This window comes from Prunus mume, linkage group LG8 (assembly GCF_029339155.1).
Source record: "Prunus mume cultivar Tortuosa linkage group LG8, ASM2933915v1, whole genome shotgun sequence".
Lineage (NCBI taxonomy): Eukaryota > Viridiplantae > Streptophyta > Magnoliopsida > Rosales > Rosaceae > Prunus > Prunus mume.
In genome coordinates, this window is record NC_142705.1 from 10,513,060 (window position 1) to 10,532,376 (window position 19,317).

General features: G+C 34.4%; 3 protein-coding genes across 6 annotated transcripts; 1 reads left to right on the forward strand and 2 right to left on the reverse strand.

Moving 5' to 3' along the window:
* Positions 1-356: 356 nt before the first annotated feature.
* On the reverse strand, positions 357-3,092 carry LOC148914705 (uncharacterized). The gene is made up of 4 exons (XM_089043285.1): positions 2,498-3,092; positions 2,004-2,365; positions 1,483-1,703; positions 357-1,398 (listed from the first exon to the last, which is right to left on the reverse strand). Exons 1-4 carry the CDS (start codon positions 3,090-3,092, stop codon positions 357-359), a joined length of 2,220 nt encoding a protein of 739 aa, XP_088899411.1.
* Positions 3,093-5,701: 2,609 nt separating this feature from the next.
* LOC148914706 (uncharacterized) lies at positions 5,702-7,436 on the forward strand (the record flags this gene model as incomplete). Its single annotated transcript, XM_089043286.1, has 2 exons — positions 5,702-5,947; positions 7,257-7,436. Coding segments are annotated over 2 exons (426 nt in total), but the record flags the coding sequence as incomplete, so codon positions are not given.
* A 6,742-nt stretch (positions 7,437-14,178) lies between these two features.
* On the reverse strand, positions 14,179-17,732 carry LOC103341770 (beta-glucosidase 12-like). Of its 4 annotated transcripts, none has more exons than XM_089043136.1 (13): positions 17,491-17,732; positions 17,137-17,206; positions 16,881-16,939; positions 16,671-16,746; positions 16,395-16,472; positions 16,204-16,291; positions 15,862-16,117; positions 15,646-15,761; positions 15,359-15,576; positions 15,236-15,267; positions 15,025-15,124; positions 14,783-14,891; positions 14,179-14,663 (listed from the first exon to the last, which is right to left on the reverse strand). In XM_089043136.1, exons 1-13 carry the CDS (start codon positions 17,668-17,670, stop codon positions 14,657-14,659), a joined length of 1,389 nt encoding a protein of 462 aa, XP_088899262.1. In that variant the 5' UTR covers positions 17,671-17,732; the 3' UTR covers positions 14,179-14,656. The 4 variants fall into 4 exon arrangements, with proteins under 4 accessions (XP_088899262.1, XP_016652118.2, XP_088899261.1 ...); XM_016796632.2 differs by having other exon boundaries at positions 14,179-14,668; XM_089043135.1 differs by lacking the exon at positions 15,025-15,124 and having other exon boundaries at positions 17,491-17,729.
* Positions 17,733-19,317: the final 1,585 nt, after the last annotated feature.

Genomic DNA, 19,317 nt, shown 5'->3' on the forward strand with positions numbered 1-19,317 from the left:
GGAATACCCTAGAAAGATTCCCTTATCACACTTAGAATCAAACTTAGCAAGATGCTCCCTATCTCTCAAAATATAGCATGTGCTACCAAAGACCTTAAAATATGACACATTAGGCTTCTTTCCTTTCCAAATCTCATAGGGAGTTTGTTTGGTACCAGACCTCACAAATACCCTGTTTGAGATGTAACAAGCTGTATTGACAGCTTCAGCCCAAAAGTGTTTAGCAAGATTTTTGCTATTTAGCATCACCCTTGCCATCTCTACAAGCACTCTATTCTTTCTCTCCACAACACCATTTTGCTGAGGTGTAATAGGTGCAGAGAACTCATGTTTAATTCCCATCTCTTCGCAAAATTTCAGAAACTGAGAATTCTCGAATTCGAGCCATGGTCTGTTCTAATTCTAACAAGAGGCAGATGACTGGTCATCTTCTCTTTTTGCAAAAGATGACAAACAGACCTAAACCTTTGAAAAGTTTCAGATTTCTCACGTAGAAATGAGACCCAAGTAAACCTAGAGAAATCATCCACCATGACAAGAATATATTTCTTTCCACCAAGGGACACGGTTTGAATAGGACCAACAAGATCCATGTGAACAAGTTCTAGAATTACATTTGTTTGAATGTGTTTGACCTTTTTGTGTGACACTCTGACTTGTTTGCCTAATTGACATCCTTCACAAACATGCTCATCAGATTTTTCCAGCTTTGGTAAGCCACTTACTAGCTCTCTCCTGGACAATTTATGTAAGTCTCTAAAATTAACATGTCCAAGCCTTTGATGCCACAAAATACTTGTTTCATTTACAACCTTGTTGCAAACAATTTCTTTTGCATCGTTGACACCATCAATGCAGAAGCAATTGTCCCTAGACCTTGCCACGCTCACAATCTCATTTCCACCTTTTCCAATGATTTTGCAGCCATGCTTGGAGAATCTGACTTCTACTATTCCATCATCACACAGCTGACTCACACTAATGAGATTGGATGTGAGACCCTCAACAAATCTAACATTCTTAAGCTCGGGCAGACCAGGGATACAAACAGTGACTTTTCCAACAACTTGAGATCTATGACCTCCACCAAAAGTCACAGTGCCTCCATCAAAGGGGCTGAGAGATGAGAAAACATTTTTATCTCCAGACATATGTTTGGAACAACCACTATCAAAATACCAAGAGTTGATATTTGAAGCAGCAAAAGCATTTAGCACAACAAGAGATTTTGTATGACCTCTTGCAATCCAAGTAGACTTAGGCACAATAGGAGAACTCATTTTGAGGGAGACAAGTTTGGCTATCTTAGTGACCTCATTCAGCAAATGATCAACTTGATCTTGCAAAGATCTGGGATTCCTTTTAGATTTTTGAGACAATTTTCTGGTCTTATCTTTGCTATACATATGACAGACTGGTCGAATATGACCAGATCAACCCACACCTGTGACAAGTTGGAACAAACTTAGGTTTCTTGACAACCTGCTGAACATCAAGAGGAATCGTGACTGGATTTTGGATTTGACAAACTTAGTGGTAGAACTAGACAAACTAGAACCAAAGTGATTAAATCCAAGACCACCTTTGTCCCCATGAAGTTTTCCCATATTCAACATTTTGTCAATTTTTGATGCACCAATGGTCATAGATATAATCTTCCTATTTGCTTCATTCAATTCACCTAGGAGCTGTTTGTTTGAGTTCTGGAAACCAATGTTACTTTCCTTGAGCACATTAACTTGGTTCTCGAGGTTACTCCTAATTGACACAAGAGCATCAATTTCTTTTTCTAGAGACTCAAATTTGTCACTCAACTCCTTTTTGGTTTCTTTTAAGATGAGAATTTCATGTTGAAGATCTTGTTTATTTGCCTCAAGTTTGAGGCTCACTTCTTTCAAGGACATGGGTCTCTTTAAACAAACAATCATATTTTCTTCCTAATGACTCGTATGACAGTAGTCATCTCGACTCGGAATCAGATTCATCAGACATGGGCTGTGTACAGAGGCAACAAAGGCAACATGTTGGTCATCATCATCAGAGGAAGATGAATCATCTTGAGAGCCTTCAATTTCACTCTCACTCCAGCTCACTTTCATGGCCTTGTCCTTTCCTTTTGAGTATTTTTTCTGATTGTTTGCACAGTCAGCAGCATAGTGTCCTATGCCTCCACATGTGAAGCACTTGACAGATTTTCTAAAATCTTTCGTGAAAGGTTTGACATCCTTATTCCTCTCATTAAACCGATCAGTTGATGGTCTAAAATTTTTCTCACTACCAGAGCTGCCCTCTCTAGCAAACTTTCCCTTATCCTTAAGAATTCTCCTAAATTTTTTGACAAACAAGGCCATCTCATCCTCAAAACCTGAGGATTTATCACCACCTTTCGGAGAGGAAACATGCACTCCTTGAAGTGCAACATTTTTTGATTTTTTGGAGTCATTTTCTTCCATATTCAATTCCATCTCATAGGTTTTCAATTTTCCTACAAGCTTGCCAAGCTTAATTTCATTTAAATTTTGGACCTCCATGATTGCGGTTTTCTTTGCTCTAAACCTAGATGGTAGAACACGAAGAATTTTCTGAACAACAAGAAGCTCTTCAATGGGTTGACCTAGACTCATGGCTTCATTTGTGATCATCTCAACTCTTCCATAGAACTCAGAAATAGACTCAGATTCAGACATCCTAAGTTCTTCAAATTGTGCAAGCACCATCTGAAGTTTTAGGGTTCTAACTTGGTCATCCCCTTCATGAACTACCCTTAGTTTATCCCAAGCTTGTTTAGCATTAGGGATGTGTTGTATATGTGCAAATTGTGTGCTAGACAAAGCTGTAACTAAGGCATTTCTGGCCTTCTTGTTCGAATATGCAGCAAACACCTCAGCTTCAGTCCATTCTGACCTAGGCTTGGACACAAGCTCACCCTCAACAGTCTTGACTGGAGCAGCCCACTCTTTTGTGAGATATCCACTTGCATACTCATCAAGAGCATCAAGGAATATCTCAAATTTTTCTCTCCATGCAGCATAGTTATTGCCGTCAAAATAGGGAGGGGAGTTGCAAGATCCAGCAACTCGATCCCTTTCCATAGTGAGCACACCTAAACACCAAAACAAATCCTAGGATCTCTCTATTTTTGTTAAGAGCTGAAGCTCTGATACCAATTGAAAATGGTACTTAGGTGACAAGGGGTAAACTTAATCACACAAACAAGACACAACAACACAGCAAGCTTCACACACTTTAAACCTAGACCAAATACGCATATGACTAGTCAACTACTAGTCAAGAAACAATCGCAACCAATAGAATGCACAGGATGCCACAACAATGTACCTACTATTCTAGAAGATTACTAGTGACAACCTAGGCACCCGGTATGACCCCCACAATCTAGGCATCCTCGTACAGCAACAACTATGGTGAAAGTGTGTGAAATCATCATTATCATGTAATCATCACAAAAGCAGCAGATACAGATGACTAGTCAACCACCAAGAACACAACCCAGAAAAATTAACGAGATATGCAAAACAAATTTTGTTCTACTGTAAACTACCATTGGGGGAAAAACAGGAGTCATCAAAACCGGGCATTCCACTAAGTAGTAAAAAGATTCTTCTTACAAAGGAAACACAACCAAGCTCAAAGAAGCACCTAGGTCTATTTAGGTACATACACTACCCCTTTGTGCAATCTTCTTCCAACTTAGCAAAGCTTGAAGCTCAGTCCTTCATGGCAATGCGGCTCTTCTCCAGCTGCTGCTCATTCCATGGCACTAGCTTACAGCTTGCAAGCTCCAACACAAACCGAAACCAATTTGATTCAAAGAGAAAGAAAGACCAATTTCTTCAAGAAACCATACTTTTGAAGAGAAATCAATCTTGAATCCGACCTAGATATAAATGATAGAATGATTCAAATAGCTAGATGCAGATTTGTGTTTCAAATGCAGTTTTTCAAAAAGAAATCAATTGAAAACTCATAGATGAAATCATGGTCTCTCGTGGAAGGAGAAGTTTAGAAAAGGCAAGCCAACTTTCAAACTTCTGCTTCCAGAAAGACCGCAAATGAAAATCTGACTGGGCCAGACTGCTGAGACCCTCCACAAAATCGTTAGGTCAGGAAACCCACTTGGCAGCAGAGAGAGAGAGAAAGAAGAATAGGACAAAACAGTTTGTTATCCAAATGGAAACAAGGATGACTAGTCATCTACGAGAAACGGATGACTAGTCATCATTTTATGAAGACCTTGTTTAATGTAATGATATGCAATGCTCAAAACCTTTGTCAAATTGCTTGAGCCACCATAGAGCAGAGATTAGAGAAGAGCACCAATAAAAGTTTTCCCTAATCTAGACTTGAGCTTGATAAATTACATTACACATCCTATTACAAAGTTGTCAAGGGAAGCCAAAAGAAAATAGTAAAAACCATACATTAACAGGGGTACTTCCTTATTTACATTGTAAACTTAAGTAAATGGAGTAATATAAAAATAAATAAAAGTAAAAGGACAAAGACATTTATTTAAATGTTCAAAATGGAAATAAGGTATAGAGAGGGGAAAAAAAAAAAAAAAAAAAAGGTAATTTTTTCAATTTTTTATTACAAAATATTGGTTCAATGGTGTTAAAAGTGAAGAGTATTGGTTGGTATTTATAGAAAAAAAAATCAGTATTTTTTGGGTATTTTTTACATTTTTTCGATTTTTACATTTTTTATTGGGCAAAGGAGCTTTATCAGAGGCTACAATATGCTCTCGGCGATTACTCGATTGGCAGGGTGGTAGCCGGGCCAGCCAAAAAAGTAGTAGACCCCACCTCCTTGCCTCCTGGCAGAGTACTTGGGTGTTGCTTGAAACCCCATTTTGTAGTATGTCGCCAACCCTGAATAGCCCGGTATATTGGCTTTGTAGGGTGCTTAGTGAGCACTCTCAAATTAAGGCTATAAATAAGAACACATACAATGCTTACACCTCATGCTTTAACAAGATTTGAGAACTATATACTTGCAACACGTAAACTTTGTACATAATGTTTAGTAAGTATAAGGGCCTTTCTAATGCTTTGTAAAGTGTATAAATATATAATAAATATTAAATAAAGCTGAAATGAATTAATATAGTGAAAGCCATGCAATAAGATTTGATGAGGTAGGCTATACTAGCTAATAGCTAGAGTCACGTGGCTTGCCATACAACAAATATATATATATATATATATATATATTATCAATTGTATAGTTTGCAAACTAATAACTATAAATATTTAATTTTATGAAATATTAATATACATATTTAAAAATACGGAGTTTCACAATATTAAATAAATTCCCGTAAATTATACATTATAAATCTTACTAATAGGGATTAGACATCCTTGGGAACTGCGGTCTAGTATTAGTACAAAATAAGTTTGAATTGCCAAAACAAATAGAATGAGTTAGGGGCATAACTTTTTAGAGTAGATTTTCTTGATTAAGAGCATCCACAATGATACTCTCTATTTATTAGCTAAAAGTTAACTAAAAATATAAGAAATCTATTTTAGGAGCTCTCTAGCCAAAAATTTTTTCAAGGGACGTGCCACCGTAAACGCCTTGCATTATTATTCTCTAGCTGCAATGCTCCCTATCTATATCTGTTTGCATGGTTTCTCACGTTATTGTAATGAGAAGCTCTTTTCCCGATAAATAAATAAAAGATATAGATTGGGACTTAAGAAGATATCAGATACCTGATAGCACTTGGTTGGAAATTTCTGCTCCAAATCTTAAGTATCTCAAATGGGTTGGGCTTGTGATGAATCATCCGAAGCTGGCGGAATTGAATTGTTTGGAAGAAGTTGGTATTTCTCTCAGGCCTCATGGAATACACGACTTCGTCAGCTCGTTTCATCAGTTACTCTCTCGTGTACAGAGTGTCAAAATTCTTAGGCCAAGTGTCCATAGCGGTAAAGAGCATGAAATTGGTCTTCAATGTTTTAGCATTTCTTTTTAATATGAACTATTTAATTTCATAAAAGTTTTGACTTTTCAATATGATATTGTAGTATCTGTTGTGCAGCATCCCCTGCCATTTTAATGTCACTGTTGTCTCTTTTTTTTTTTCAGGAACTTTTCTTAAGAAGTGTCGTGGAATACAGATGCAAAAATTCCCATGCTAGTAATTGCATATACTAATCTTGTACATAAATAATTTACAATTTTTCTAAGGCAAAAGCCTCACAAACACAAGAAGACAACCGGGGACATCTACCCACAGGGAAGCCAAAGAATCAACCCAGGGGAACTAAACAAAAACACAATAAGCATAGCTTGCTGTGTGAACTATGCACAAATAGCTAGAAGAAAAAAAACAGAGAATAACAGAAATGGTGTATTCCATCAATCAAATGGTAACAAAGATTTAATTAGGTGGTGTATTCGATCGATCAAATGGTAGAATGAAAATTAAATGTGCCACTCGATGAACCAAGATTATTAATTGTATTCTCTGGAGGTCGAGTCCCATTATACTTAATCTGTCATCCAATTGTATTATTATCTTTAGTTTTGTATTCTTGCAATTGATTATCCCACTAGCATCATCATGACTTGCACAAGTTCAAAACTCAAATTTCATCTACCAGATTGCGCAAAATTCAGATTTGCATTTCAAGAACTTTGATTTTGCATGATGTCTGTCCTCACCCATTTCAACCAAATTAAAAATAATAATAATAAATTTACTTTGGCCAACTCTAGAAGTTTCAATGCGAGGATACAGTTCTCACTCAAATAATTAAGCAAGAAATCACGTGACATCGTTATTAATGAGGGTCTCATTCTACCCCATTAATCTCATCTGACATCTATTGAGAGAGACGCCTAGGGCCATGTTTATTGCTTGACTGATTGACTGACTGGCTCACTACCAGGTACCAGCCCATGGTACATGGCCTGACCCAAAATCATGTTTTGATGGGTCAAAGCCAACTGGCCCATCACCTAGAACCAAGCAGGACCACACCATAAACCCAACTGGCCCATCTGGGAAAATTAGAATCCTTACAAGGAAGGAGCTATAATTCATCTGGAGCCGAAAGTAGACATCTTTGGCGGCGTATTTGAGGTGCTTTCCCGTTTATCTATGGTAGCAGTATTGTTGTAAGCTTGAGTTATGGCGTTGCTTTTGCATTAATAAGGTCACACTAACAAGAATGATATTTATGCTATGTTCTGTTGACGAAACATGATTTGTAACACTGCAGGCTCTGTTTCGGGAAGGAGCCATGCCAGCACCATTGGAGAATGTTCATTATCTAGGTTTGAAGATTGAAAGTTTTAATGATGAGTTAGTCCTAGCTATGGTCTGTCGTTTTAGAGGAATGCCCAATCTGTGTGCTTTATACATTAAGACTAAACTACCTCTGAATGACCCTGAATCTTAATGTAAGTTAATGTCTGTGTTATTACTTTCTTCCTGATCATATTCATCATAATTTTCCTGACCCTGAATGTATGTATGTATAATCTTTTCTAGAATCATGAGCATTTTCATCATGCTGTTCCAATAATGCAGTTCTTTATATTTGGTAATTTTTTTTTTTGGGGAAAACCCCAACTGATTTGTTGCTTGTCTTCTTTCCTTTGCAGACATCTGTGTTTGACATGGAATATTGGAAGATGCAAAACCTTGATTTTTATCAGCTTAAGAAGCTTACCATAGAGTGTTAGAATTATGACTTGAATGGAGTTGTGTTAGCAAAGTATATCTTCGAATGTGCTCAGAATTTGGAGGAATTTGCTATATATCCTTATCATGCGTAAATTTTAATTTTAAGAGGAAGCTAAAGAAAAACAAAGATGGTTTGTAATGCCACAGTTGTTTTTTTAGAAAATCAGAAATAGAACAGAAAAGGCTCCTTCGATATTTTTGTAGATGTTAATTTTTTTTATAGGGCTTGTCCAATATAGATCTATAAATTTTTATTTCCTAGACATATATACTCTATAAATCTATGTGTAAAACCCAATTTCAAATTTAAATTAGAATATAAAGAATGTATAATTTATTTCAAGCATTTCATTAACTGTCATAATTGTAATTAATATACTCCCTATTAATAGCATATCAATCACCCCATTTCGTTGTCATTCCCTCTCACATCTCGTGGTAAATTACATATCCAATAATGTACTTATGAAAATTATAATATAAATATATACATATAAAATATAGGTATCCAATAAATTACATATCCAATAATGTACCTATGAAAAATAGGTACAATAGGTTCATTTAAAAAAATTACTTTTAATAAAACAAATAATAGGTACTTTATTCAGAGAAAAAATGCTATATTATTTATAGAAAAAAATAAATTACATTATTTAGATAAAAAATAGGTACATTATTTAGATAAATAATAGGTACTTTATTTGTAGTAGGTATATTATTCAAATGGTAGGTACATTAGATGACATATAATACCTAAATCCTAAGTGTAAGTACATTAAAATTAATGTAGGTATATTGGATGTCGTATAATGTAGGTATATTGGAATAGATAATTATGTACACTTTTCATACTAGGTAAATTATATTTTTCATAAAACAAACAAGTAATAGGTACATTATTTTTTCAACATAATTAGTATGTGTAGTTTTATTCATAAACAATTATAAAGTGGATTATTAGTCATGTATAATTCATAAAAAGAAAATAACATAAACATTTTATTAAACAAACCGATTATCAAATTTGAATTTATTGTTAAATTTTTTTAAAATGTTTCAAAATTAATTCCTACATCCATTACAACCATTTGGAGATCTTTCCAAATTCAACATCTGTCATTATATACAATCTAATTAAAAATTGTTTCCATATTGATTCCTACATTAATATACAAAATGCAATAATGGCTTAGTTGGGGGTATTTTTGGAATCTAAAAAGTACAATAAATCAGATTTTATGCTTAATTAGGTAACTTGCTGAGTTGAATCCTAGTCATAGGTTTTTACTTATACAAATTGGGTATTATTTATAGGAACAAAAAGTGAAAGGTTTTAGGTACGGCAAATTGAATTTGAAGGATTGTAAGCCAAATTTACTATTTTTTATATTCTATTTATAAATTTTAAAAATATATATATAAATAAAAAATAAAAAAAAAAGGAAGACCCCTGTAAAGCCGAGTGGCTATACTGCTTTTTTATATAAAAAATTCCCAGTATAGCCGTGGGCTATACTATATTTAAAAGGACTGTAGTATAGCCGCGCGGCTTACTATTTATAAAAATATTAAAAAGGCACCTCGTAAAGCCGGGCGGCTATACTCCTATCATTAGAGCGATTCGGTGCCACGTGTCAAACCGGCTATACAATTTTTAAATAATAAAACCGTAGTATAGCCGGTCGGCTATACGCCTTTTATTATTATTTTTATTTAAAAGGAACCGCCTGCGCCTAGCGCTCGCTTCGCCACGTGTAAAACGTAATATAGCCGCACGGCTATAAAATTTTGTATCATTACCAAACCGCAAATAGCCGACCGGCTATACTATTTTTAAAAATTAACAAATCTTGAGAAGTTGATGAGATTGTGAATTTATATATGTTTGAGAAATTGAGGTTGTGTATTTATTTATTTAGGTTGTGAATTTATATTTTTGTGAATGCTAGTATAGCCGCCCCTGCGGAAAGAAAGTTTCATTAGCTGTTTCCTTCCACCACTTCAACTGAGCTTCCATCATTCCCATTTCTTTTGACAAAGATGAGGCCATCACACGAAACTCCATGTCCTTTCTTCCTGCAGCACAGAACATCTTAATTACCAGAAGCTTGGGTAAACTCACAATTAATATCCATAAACATCAAACTGATGTAATTTTCACCTGAATCCTGTCTGCTTCTTCCATGTTTATCTCAAAGTCATTTTTTCAATTATACACTTCTGCAGCTGAAGTTCTAGTTCTTCAATCCTAGAATCAGTATTGTCAATCGAATTCCTAATTGCATATGCTGACTCTACATTGACATTTAACTCCTTCTCCCTTCTCACAACAAGAGCCCTATCAGCCTGAAATTAAACTTTTAAAAGGCAGAACTTATGGGACAAGCATTCAAAGCATCTGGATAATATTTTAATATGATTTATTTACTTTTTAATATATATTATTTTTATTCAATAATATGTGCGAAAATTATGTATATAATAAGTAAATTTTGTATGTATTATTAAAATTTTTGAAAAAAAAATGTGTATTAAACATGAAAAATATGTACATACGTGTACAATACGAGTATTAAATGTGAAAATGCCAATTTATTTATACTGATAATAACTTGAAAAAGTAAAAAACTCAAAAGGAGACAATAGAGACTCGCGTAATGGCCTAATAGTACTGGATAATGCTTAAACTACTCTAATCTATAAACAAAAATCGAGGAAAAACAATTTAACAAAAAAAAAAAATCACAGTGTTATGTAAAGTGTATAGCCGATCGGCTATACTATTTATAAAATAAAAAATAGATCCAAGTAAGCGGCTATACTAATTTTTTTAATAAAAAAATCCTGAGTATATCTGTGGGGCTGCATTATGTTCAAAATAAATAAATAAATAAATAAATAAGAGAACCGCCTTGCACCCCAACTAGTGATTCAGTGCCACGTGTCAAAAAGAGTACAGCTGCGCAGCCTATACACAGCGGCACTCATTTGCACTGGTGGTTAAATGTCGTAGAGGACCAGTTGGCTGTTTGGGGTTATTTTAATATATGAGAAGATGGTCAGTAAAGCCAATGAACCAGTTATCTGCCAATTAATTAATTGGGCTGATATTATCTTTATTTAATAAGACAATACTCATAAAGAGAAGATAATGCACATAAAAAGAGATAATATCATTTAATTCAGATATTATCTCCATAAAAAGGTAATCGGTGGTCCCTACATTTGGGTAGGCATATGAAACCCTCGTAGATGAGACCAGTTGGAAAAATACCTGCTTTGGGGTAGCTATTGTTTTTTTCGAACTAACTTATATGAGACAGGAATCGAGAGAAGGGTCGGAGGATGTTTTGGGGGGGTTACCGTTTCTTGTTTGCTGAACTCATCTTCTTCGCATCATCTTCCTGCAGTTGCCTCTGCAACTAAAAACAAAATTTAAGACTGGGCTAGCTGGGATATATGTAGGGGAAACTTTCAAAAAAATTGGGTCAAGCTCCAGCCCTACCTAGACAGGGCTGAGTCCGTGCCTGAAAGTGAGGTACATCAACATGTAGACAAAGCCACAAAAGGCCAAAATACCTTTTCCTCATCAAGTCAACAGACTATATAAACCAAGCAACAACAACATAAAAGGAAATTAAAACGAAGAGAATTGGGTCTTGTTCGCTGCTCTTGGTCTTTTGAGTCCATGTCTTGAGTTCGGCATGAACCCAAAATAAATTCAGAATTATAAGATTGGATTTCATATAATTTTTTCAGGTGGTCGAATATCAATTTATATAATGGAAAAAGAACAAATTGAAAGGCAAGAGATTGACTTTCCTATTGAATTGGAGAACGAATCTTCTTCATCTTCATCATTACCGATTAATGAAGGGAATCCTGAACTAGTTTTCTAAACACAAGAACAACAACGAGCACATGCTAATGCATAGAGAGTTGGTATAGCTTTAAATATGTGGAGAGATGTTGGACACAATGGAGAACAATGAGAATTAAAAATAATGAATGAATGTTGCATATTTTCCGTTCAGCATTGCTTTCAGACTTGTTATACATTTGTCACTACACTTTCGTGAACATCAATTACTTTGAATTTCTTATAATTTTTGCTTTTCGTGAATTTGTGTGGGTGTCTTTGAAAGCAAAATAATTTCTTTTTTTGTCATATATGTCATTTATCAAAGAAAATCTTCTTCCATCTAGAGGGATACTCGTTTATATCTCCATTGAAAAGCAAATATATCCCCTTCTATTGAGGGACACTCTGTAGGGTATCCTACGAATTTTTTTTCAACGATCCAAACCATCTATTTTTGAGATCTTCATTCATAGATCATCCTTGCAAAAAATTAGACAAATCGGAAACCGTTTCGATAACCAATTGTGTCCAACAAAATCAATGAATACAATGCTTCAAGAAAGTACTAAAATTTCAATAATTCAATTGAGTGGTCAAATGATATCGGATTTAAGTGATTTTTTTTTTTTTTTTTGCAGAGATGATCTTTGAATGAGTATCTACAAAATAGACGGTTTGGATTAGTGAAATACAATACAGAGTGGGCCCTACAAGGGTGTCCTTCAAATAAGCTTATTTGAAGGATCCCTCAACTGAAACTCCATGTATATATATAGGAGGCGGATCCGTGACACTACATTTTTTACACAAGTTTTGACACAAATTTTCAGCCATTAGATTAGAAAGGATTGAATGGTTGAGATTATGTTTCATTAATTACTTAAATTATATTAAATCTATAATGCCAAGTAAATTTCATTTTTATTTATTAGTTATGATAATCCCGAAAATCACTCATTATCTTTTCCCCTTTTGTTTTCTTATCATTTTCTCTCTTCTCAATTAATATCTTGCGAAACCTCACCATTACCTTCACCTTACCATTTTCATCAACACCAACCGAGCATTCTCCCACGACATAGAAAATCTGTCTCAAGCTACCAATATTGAAGAGAAGATAGGATTTTAATATTTAAAAGAAAAGCCCAGATTTGTTGCAATATTTCTTCTCTACAGTTTGGTTGGTCTAACTCTGTGTTGCTCTCTCTCTCTCTCTCTCTCTCTCTCTCTCTCTCTCTCTCTCTCTCTCTCTCTGTGTTTTTTCTAATAATTATTGGTGGGAAAGTGTAAGATGTAGAGGCAATGGCGGATCTGTGTGAAGGGCAGGGTGGGTGCCCGCCCATCCAAAGATTTTTTTATTATTTAAAAACCTATACATGTTATATGGGCAGCCCAAGTTTAAAAGCTTAAAAGCTTACCCAACATACACACACGCCCATCCAACTTCAAAGTGGTCCCAACTTTTGTCTCTTTTCCTTTGGTACACCAACTTTTCTCCCTTTTCTCTCTTTTATTCTACAAACCCGCGGATGACAACAACAGCATCCTTTTATCCCTATTTATTTTCTGCATCTTTCTATTATACCGGCTGGGCAGTGGGCAACTTACTGGCTTGTCCTCTCCTTTCTATAACAAGTAGTAATTTCTAATTCTCTCATTTTCTATATATCTTTAATTATAGTTTTAATTTAAAACTTAATATTTTAGGGTTTTATTTATGTATAGATGTATTTGAGGGTAAAACTTATTACGTCCCCCTAACTAGGTCTTTTTCTGATTATTAATGAAATTCACTTGTACCGTGGAGTTTAGTATGTAAATTCCGCCCAATTGGCTTTTCATTTCTGGATCCGCCACTGTGTAGAGGGGAGATGAATGAATGGAGAAGAAGAGAGAGACACAGAGATTCAGAGGGACAAAAGGCAAGAGCAAAATATGAAATAAGGAGAATGAAAACTAACGCGCGTTACTTCCCTAACTTTGAAGTAATTTTGATTGAACAAAAACAAAAACCCAGTTTCTCTCCAAATTGGCTAGATTAATGTGATCTATTGTGCAACTTGCTGTAGAGATTATTAAAACAATGATTTATCATTATAAATCTTAACTCTAAGGATTAATTGCTAGTTGTGATTTAGATGGAATGATTTGCTGAAATTGGATGGCTAGTTTGTGATTTCAGGGTTACTGAAAAAAGCAAGAAGAAGAAGGGAGGTGGTGTTAATGAGAAGGCACGAAGAAGAGAAGAAGAAGAAGTGGCTTGTGTCAATAAGCCATCAAAACTTAATTAAATGAAGAGTGAGGAAATAAAAAAGTCAATTAAAATTTATTTTCTATAATTGCTTATTTAAAGAATAAAATAATTAATTTGTTTAATCACATCCATTGATAATGGGCTAATCCAAAGGTTTAAACCTTGTGTCAAAACTTGTGTAAAAAATATAGTGTCACGGATCCAACCCCCATATATATGGAAATTCTTCCATCGTTTGGCAAAATAAAAGAAAATAGTGTTGGGAAGAAAGAATGACTAAAGTCTATGCAAATATATATGAATCTATAACAAAAATTCCTACAAAAGTATGAAAGCTATAATAAAAGTCTATACAAGTTTATTAAAAATCTGGATAAAACCTATAGGAATTATACAATTCTAGAAAATCAATCACTTAAAAAAAATCTTTCAAAATCGTATATAATCCTAATTTAATACACCCCCTAAACTCTCTCTCACAAAGAGAGGGAACTAACTTGCACAAGAATTGATCTAAAAAAAGCTGAAAACTTAAAAGACAACTTGCGCACTACGACTTGGGGGAGTTGTCATACTTTATTCATCATTTGGAATTCAAACATTTGAGGTCCCACCATTATCGTCCACAAATATTTGTATCTCTTTCATACTTTTTTCTTGCTTCTTGAGGAATCTTTTGAACCAATACGTCGAGAGTTTTGAATATCTTTTTAGATTATCTTTAAAATCCACATAGATGATACCAAACCGAACAGTGTATCCATAATTCCATTCAAAGTTGTCCAATAATGACCATGCAAAATATCCTTTCACTTTAGCACCTTTTCTGCATACAAACAAAAAATCAAATGTATTGATGTCAATGTAATGTTTAAATAACGAAAATCTAAGACGACTATACCTTAGATGGCCTTGAAAAATTTCTTAAACAGGCACTTACTTAATGGATGCTTGTAGGTAACAAAGGTGACGATAGTAGTAGTCAATTCTATTGGTATCATTAAGAGCTTCTTGAAGTGATACTCTGGGATCATTGAACTCATCAACTCCTACAATATAATGCATTATCATATGCATTGAATTTTAAATTTAGATGTTATAACACTTCACTTTATTTCACACCATCATATAAATGTGAAACATTAATGATGCAATTAATAATGACTTAAAATTATTAATTACCATTCTCAGTAATGTAAATGATTGGATCATTATACTTCTCTTTTATGTAGAGTATAAGATCGTGAATTCCTTTTGGATAAACATATAACCAATCTGAAGTCTGCAATCCAATTTGAAGAAATTGACATTTTAGAATGAGTAATTTGTATGTGAAAAAAAATATACTAATCCTCCAAATACTAATAGTTTAAGCTAATAATTTGATGTGCACCTTTGGACCAATAGGAACCCCATTAAGCTCAGCTGTCAAAACACATATGCATATGAATATTAGAATCTAATTATTCTAAGAATTTAATTCATTGCTCAAGGTAAGTATTCAATTTGAACTCACTTGTAGCATTAACGTGAGGATCTGTTAAGTAGCTTGTATGTACATAAATAATATCAGATGCATCACTTGAATATCTAGCAGTGTAGTAATTTATTCCAATAAAATCAAATGACCCATTTAGCAACTTGGATTGTTCTTCTGTGAATTTTGGTAATCGTTCTCCAACAAGTGACCGCATGCTGTGCGGATAGTCACCAGTGGACAATGGGTCCATACACCTATACAATACATAAATTCATAAATAAAACATTTAATTTAGTAGATATATAAATTAACATTATACTTGCCATCCAAACATAAAATCCAAAGATCGAAATGCAGCATTTATATCTTTTGTTGCCTCTGAAGCAGGCTCAAACCAGTGTGAAGCCAATGTTATTCCTATCGAGCCATTTTGAACTGCCTATGCAAGAAAATTCAATAATTTTTGAAATGATTTAGAGTGAGAAATATTTTCAATTAGGACCGCAATGTTCATAAATAAATAAAAGATTTAATTGGACCTGATATTCATCTTTATACAATCTTACAACGGCTGCATGAGCAAGGAGTTGATGGTGTGTCACCAAATATGGTTCAGTAGCCGAATTTCCACCGGTGCAATTTAGGTTTTGCCAAGTAGAGCATCGTCCCGGTGCGTGGCACCCGATTGCATAACCATGGTGACTAACGGTATATGGCTCATTCATCGTGATCCAGTGTTTTACTCGATCGCCAAATTCCTTAAAACAAAGTTCTGCATAGTCTCTAAAATGATCGCTGTATATGGTATGTAGATATTATTGTAATATGTATTTAATTAAATAATCAATATTATATATTGAGGATAGAATTTGTTCACTCACACAATATTAGGGCTTAAGAAACCACCATATTCGTCTTCTAAAGCTTGTGGAAGATCCCAATGAAAGATTGTCACAAATGGTTTTAGACCTATATATATATATGTATGTATATATATATCATGAATAAAAGCCAATTAAAAAATTGACTAAATAATTATCAATCATTAATCATGTAAGGTGAGATGACTGGCCTTTAAGTAGGAGTTCATTGATAAGATTGTTGTAATATTTGATTCCATCCTCATTCACGCCCCCACTTAGCTTTCCATCTAATATTAAAAACAAAAATACAACAAATAAGGAAACCCAATCTACAAACAGTAAAATTGTTAAACTGTATATTAATTCATGGCCTTACTATAGCTATTTCAGTGATCAATTATTTTAATTGAGAACAAAATAAAGGGAGCAACTGTTGTAGCAAAAAAAGAATTGTTATGTATAATATTGAGGATGAATAAACCTACTTGGTAATAAATTGGACCATGAGATAGAAAACCTATAAGCATCCAATCCCGTATTCTTCATAATCACCACATCTTCCTATATAAGAAATAAGCTACAAGTTAAAGATCTCATCTTCAATGTCATATGTTTTCTCAAGGATCCAAAACTAAGTATGTACACAATGTGCCCTTCCACTTCAAGTAAAGAAGGTCTAGGGATAAAATTATAACCTTATAGCGGTGATATTGATCAACAGTGACATCTCCATTACTGCCATCCACGATCCTTTCTGTATTTGTACATTGAAAATTAATTATTTAAATCATAGAGATCCAAACAATTATTTCAAGCACACTACGATGTATATACGATAAAGTTTTTTTTCCAATTCATGACTCAATTACGTGCACGATATATTGAACTCAATGCACCAAGACTTTTTGAAGTCATCTTATTTTGACTAATTCTTTGTTTGATTAGACAGACCTGAATGGTTGTGGGTGTAGGTATCCCATATACTTGGTCCTCTACCGCCTTCTTTTACGGCACCTTCGTACTGAAATGGACATGCATAGTAAATACAGAATTAAGATGCAAATATTCATGCATGCATGTGGAAGCTAGGGTTATTCGTTTTATTGGTCCTGAACTTAGACCCGATTTGCATTTGAGTTTCTCAATTTTCAAAATCATTCATGTCGTCCTTCAACTTCAAGGACTAATAAAATGAATAGCCCTGGAAGCTAATTGATCTGACATTAAACTGAAATTAAACCCAAGTAGTTATATATAAAACCAATTAAAGGGTAATTATTAATTAAGGCCCAAGAAGGAACTGACCTGATAAGCTGCCGAGGTTGTGCCAAATATGAACCCTGGTTGGAGAGCATCGAAACTGCTCCTATTGAGAGAGTCACAATGAAATGGTAGATCATCCGTATTAGCAGCTTTGTTATTTGTAAATGCAAAGCCAACGAGTAGCACCAGAGATAAGACCAAAGAGCCTAAATGCACTGCCATAAGTGACTATGAAAAAGAAAGAAAAGCTTGGAGGGTTTTTGGTGGCTCTCTCCCTGCCACACATTGCTTGGGTTTATATAGAGGGAGTGCGTATGTACTTATGGAACAATGATTATACAAATAAACACGTGTGAAATGTTGAGAATAGTGGTGAGAATGCACATTGGGTTAAAGTGATGAGAAAAAAAATGATATCATCGTGACTTTCTCATTATCAAATACAATAACGAAGTTTAAGATTGTGGGTAAAAACTTCCTCCCTATGAGCTTGGAAGGAGAGTGAAGCAACAATCCTGCTGCACATCGCCATCATGTCTTCTTCAAGTGATTTTGAACGTTCATGAATTAGAATTCAAAGCGTATACGTAAATGGAAATTTGAAAAACTGGAACACTAATTGGGACAATAATCAAATGAACAAAAGAAAATATTGCAAAACAGATCAAATCAAACCGTCCATTTGAACCAAATCGAACACACTCCACTCCACTAGCCACTCCATCATCACAGCTTTGTTGGAAATATAATCTCTGTCACTTCGATTGGACAGAATTGACCAAAACAGAGCCACAGTTATACAACCACAGTGAGAAATCATATCCCCACCCACAACCACAATTATTATGTAAGTTTTTTTTTTTTTGGGGGTTATTTTTCTTATATGTTTTTTCTCTTAAATTTTATTCATTTCTCGGATCGAATATTCTGATTTTTGTATTCAGCTATAGGTTAGTTTGATAGCTTTGGTATTGGGTTTCTGAGTCTGAAGGTTGGTTTTCTTCGTGGAATTCTTTGAGGATTATTTTCTGTGTAGGCTTTGGATATGTTAGGTTAATTTATTGGCACCTTAAAGAACGAATAAGGGTGTGAATTCTTTAAAGTTAAGTCTTTTTCATTCCTGCACCAAAAAAACAAAAAGTCTTTTTCATTTCAGATTCATTCCTGATAGCAGCATGGATTCTTTATAGATTCAAGGGATTTTTAGGGGGATTCTCTGTCTGGCTGGCTGGTGGCGTGAGGGATGAGAAAAAAAAAATCATTTTTTATTTTAAAAATAAAGACCTAGCTCAAAACAGCATCTTTTTGACCAGGTCATTAAAAATAAAGGTTAATTCAATTTAAGTTTAAGAAATTTTGATGTTTTATTTATATTTTAAGCAATTTAAGTTCAAGAAGTTGGATCCCACATATGCCACCTCAACAATTAACGGAAATTCTAACGGTAAGGCTAACGTTGGAACTAAATTGTAAAAAATTAAAAAACTTAGGGTATGTAATTGTTAAAATTGAGAATGTAGGAACAAACATACCTCAATGATAAAAATTAAGGGTACTAAATTGAAATTAACCCTAATAACAATGAAGCGCATGATGAAGCTGTTGAGCAACTTGATTGGGACATTTCATTAAGTTCGTCCACCAAGCTGCCATGTGGCCACCTGATGGGGTTACCCGCCTCGACACTTCACCCTCCAACGATGAGATTCTTATAGACAAATAAGAATCTGATGATGACTTTTTTTTTGGGGGTGGGGTCTGATTAGGGTCTGATGATGACGAGGACAGCCAAAATCCAAAGGGGAATGGACCCGATCGTGAATAGGAAAAAACTGTGTTTGGAACAATTGCTTGTAGTCAATAATTTAA

Bases quoted from the DNA above. Each gene is read 5' to 3' on its own strand.
- LOC148914705 (XM_089043285.1), bottom strand. From the start codon at position 3,092: ATGGAAAGGGATCGAGTTGCTGGATCTTGCAACTCCCCTCCCTATTTT. The intron at 2,366-2,497 runs GCAAGCTTGTAG...ATAAATCCTCAG, and splicing joins TTTAAATGAAATTAAGCTTG to GTTTTGAGGATGAGATGGCC. The intron at 1,704-2,003 runs GTACACAGCCCA...ATTGGTTTCCAG, and splicing joins ATGTTGCCTTTGTTGCCTCT to AACTCAAACAAACAGCTCCT.
- LOC103341770 (XM_016796632.2), bottom strand. From the start codon at position 17,670: ATGGCAGTGCATTTAGGCTCTTTGGTCTTATCTCTGGTGCTACTCGTT. The intron at 15,268-15,358 runs GTGAGTTCAAAT...GTGTTTTGACAG, and splicing joins TCCTCACGTTAATGCTACAA to CTGAGCTTAATGGGGTTCCT. The intron at 14,892-15,024 runs GTAATTAATAAT...ATTATATTGTAG, and splicing joins CATTTACATTACTGAGAATG to GAGTTGATGAGTTCAATGAT.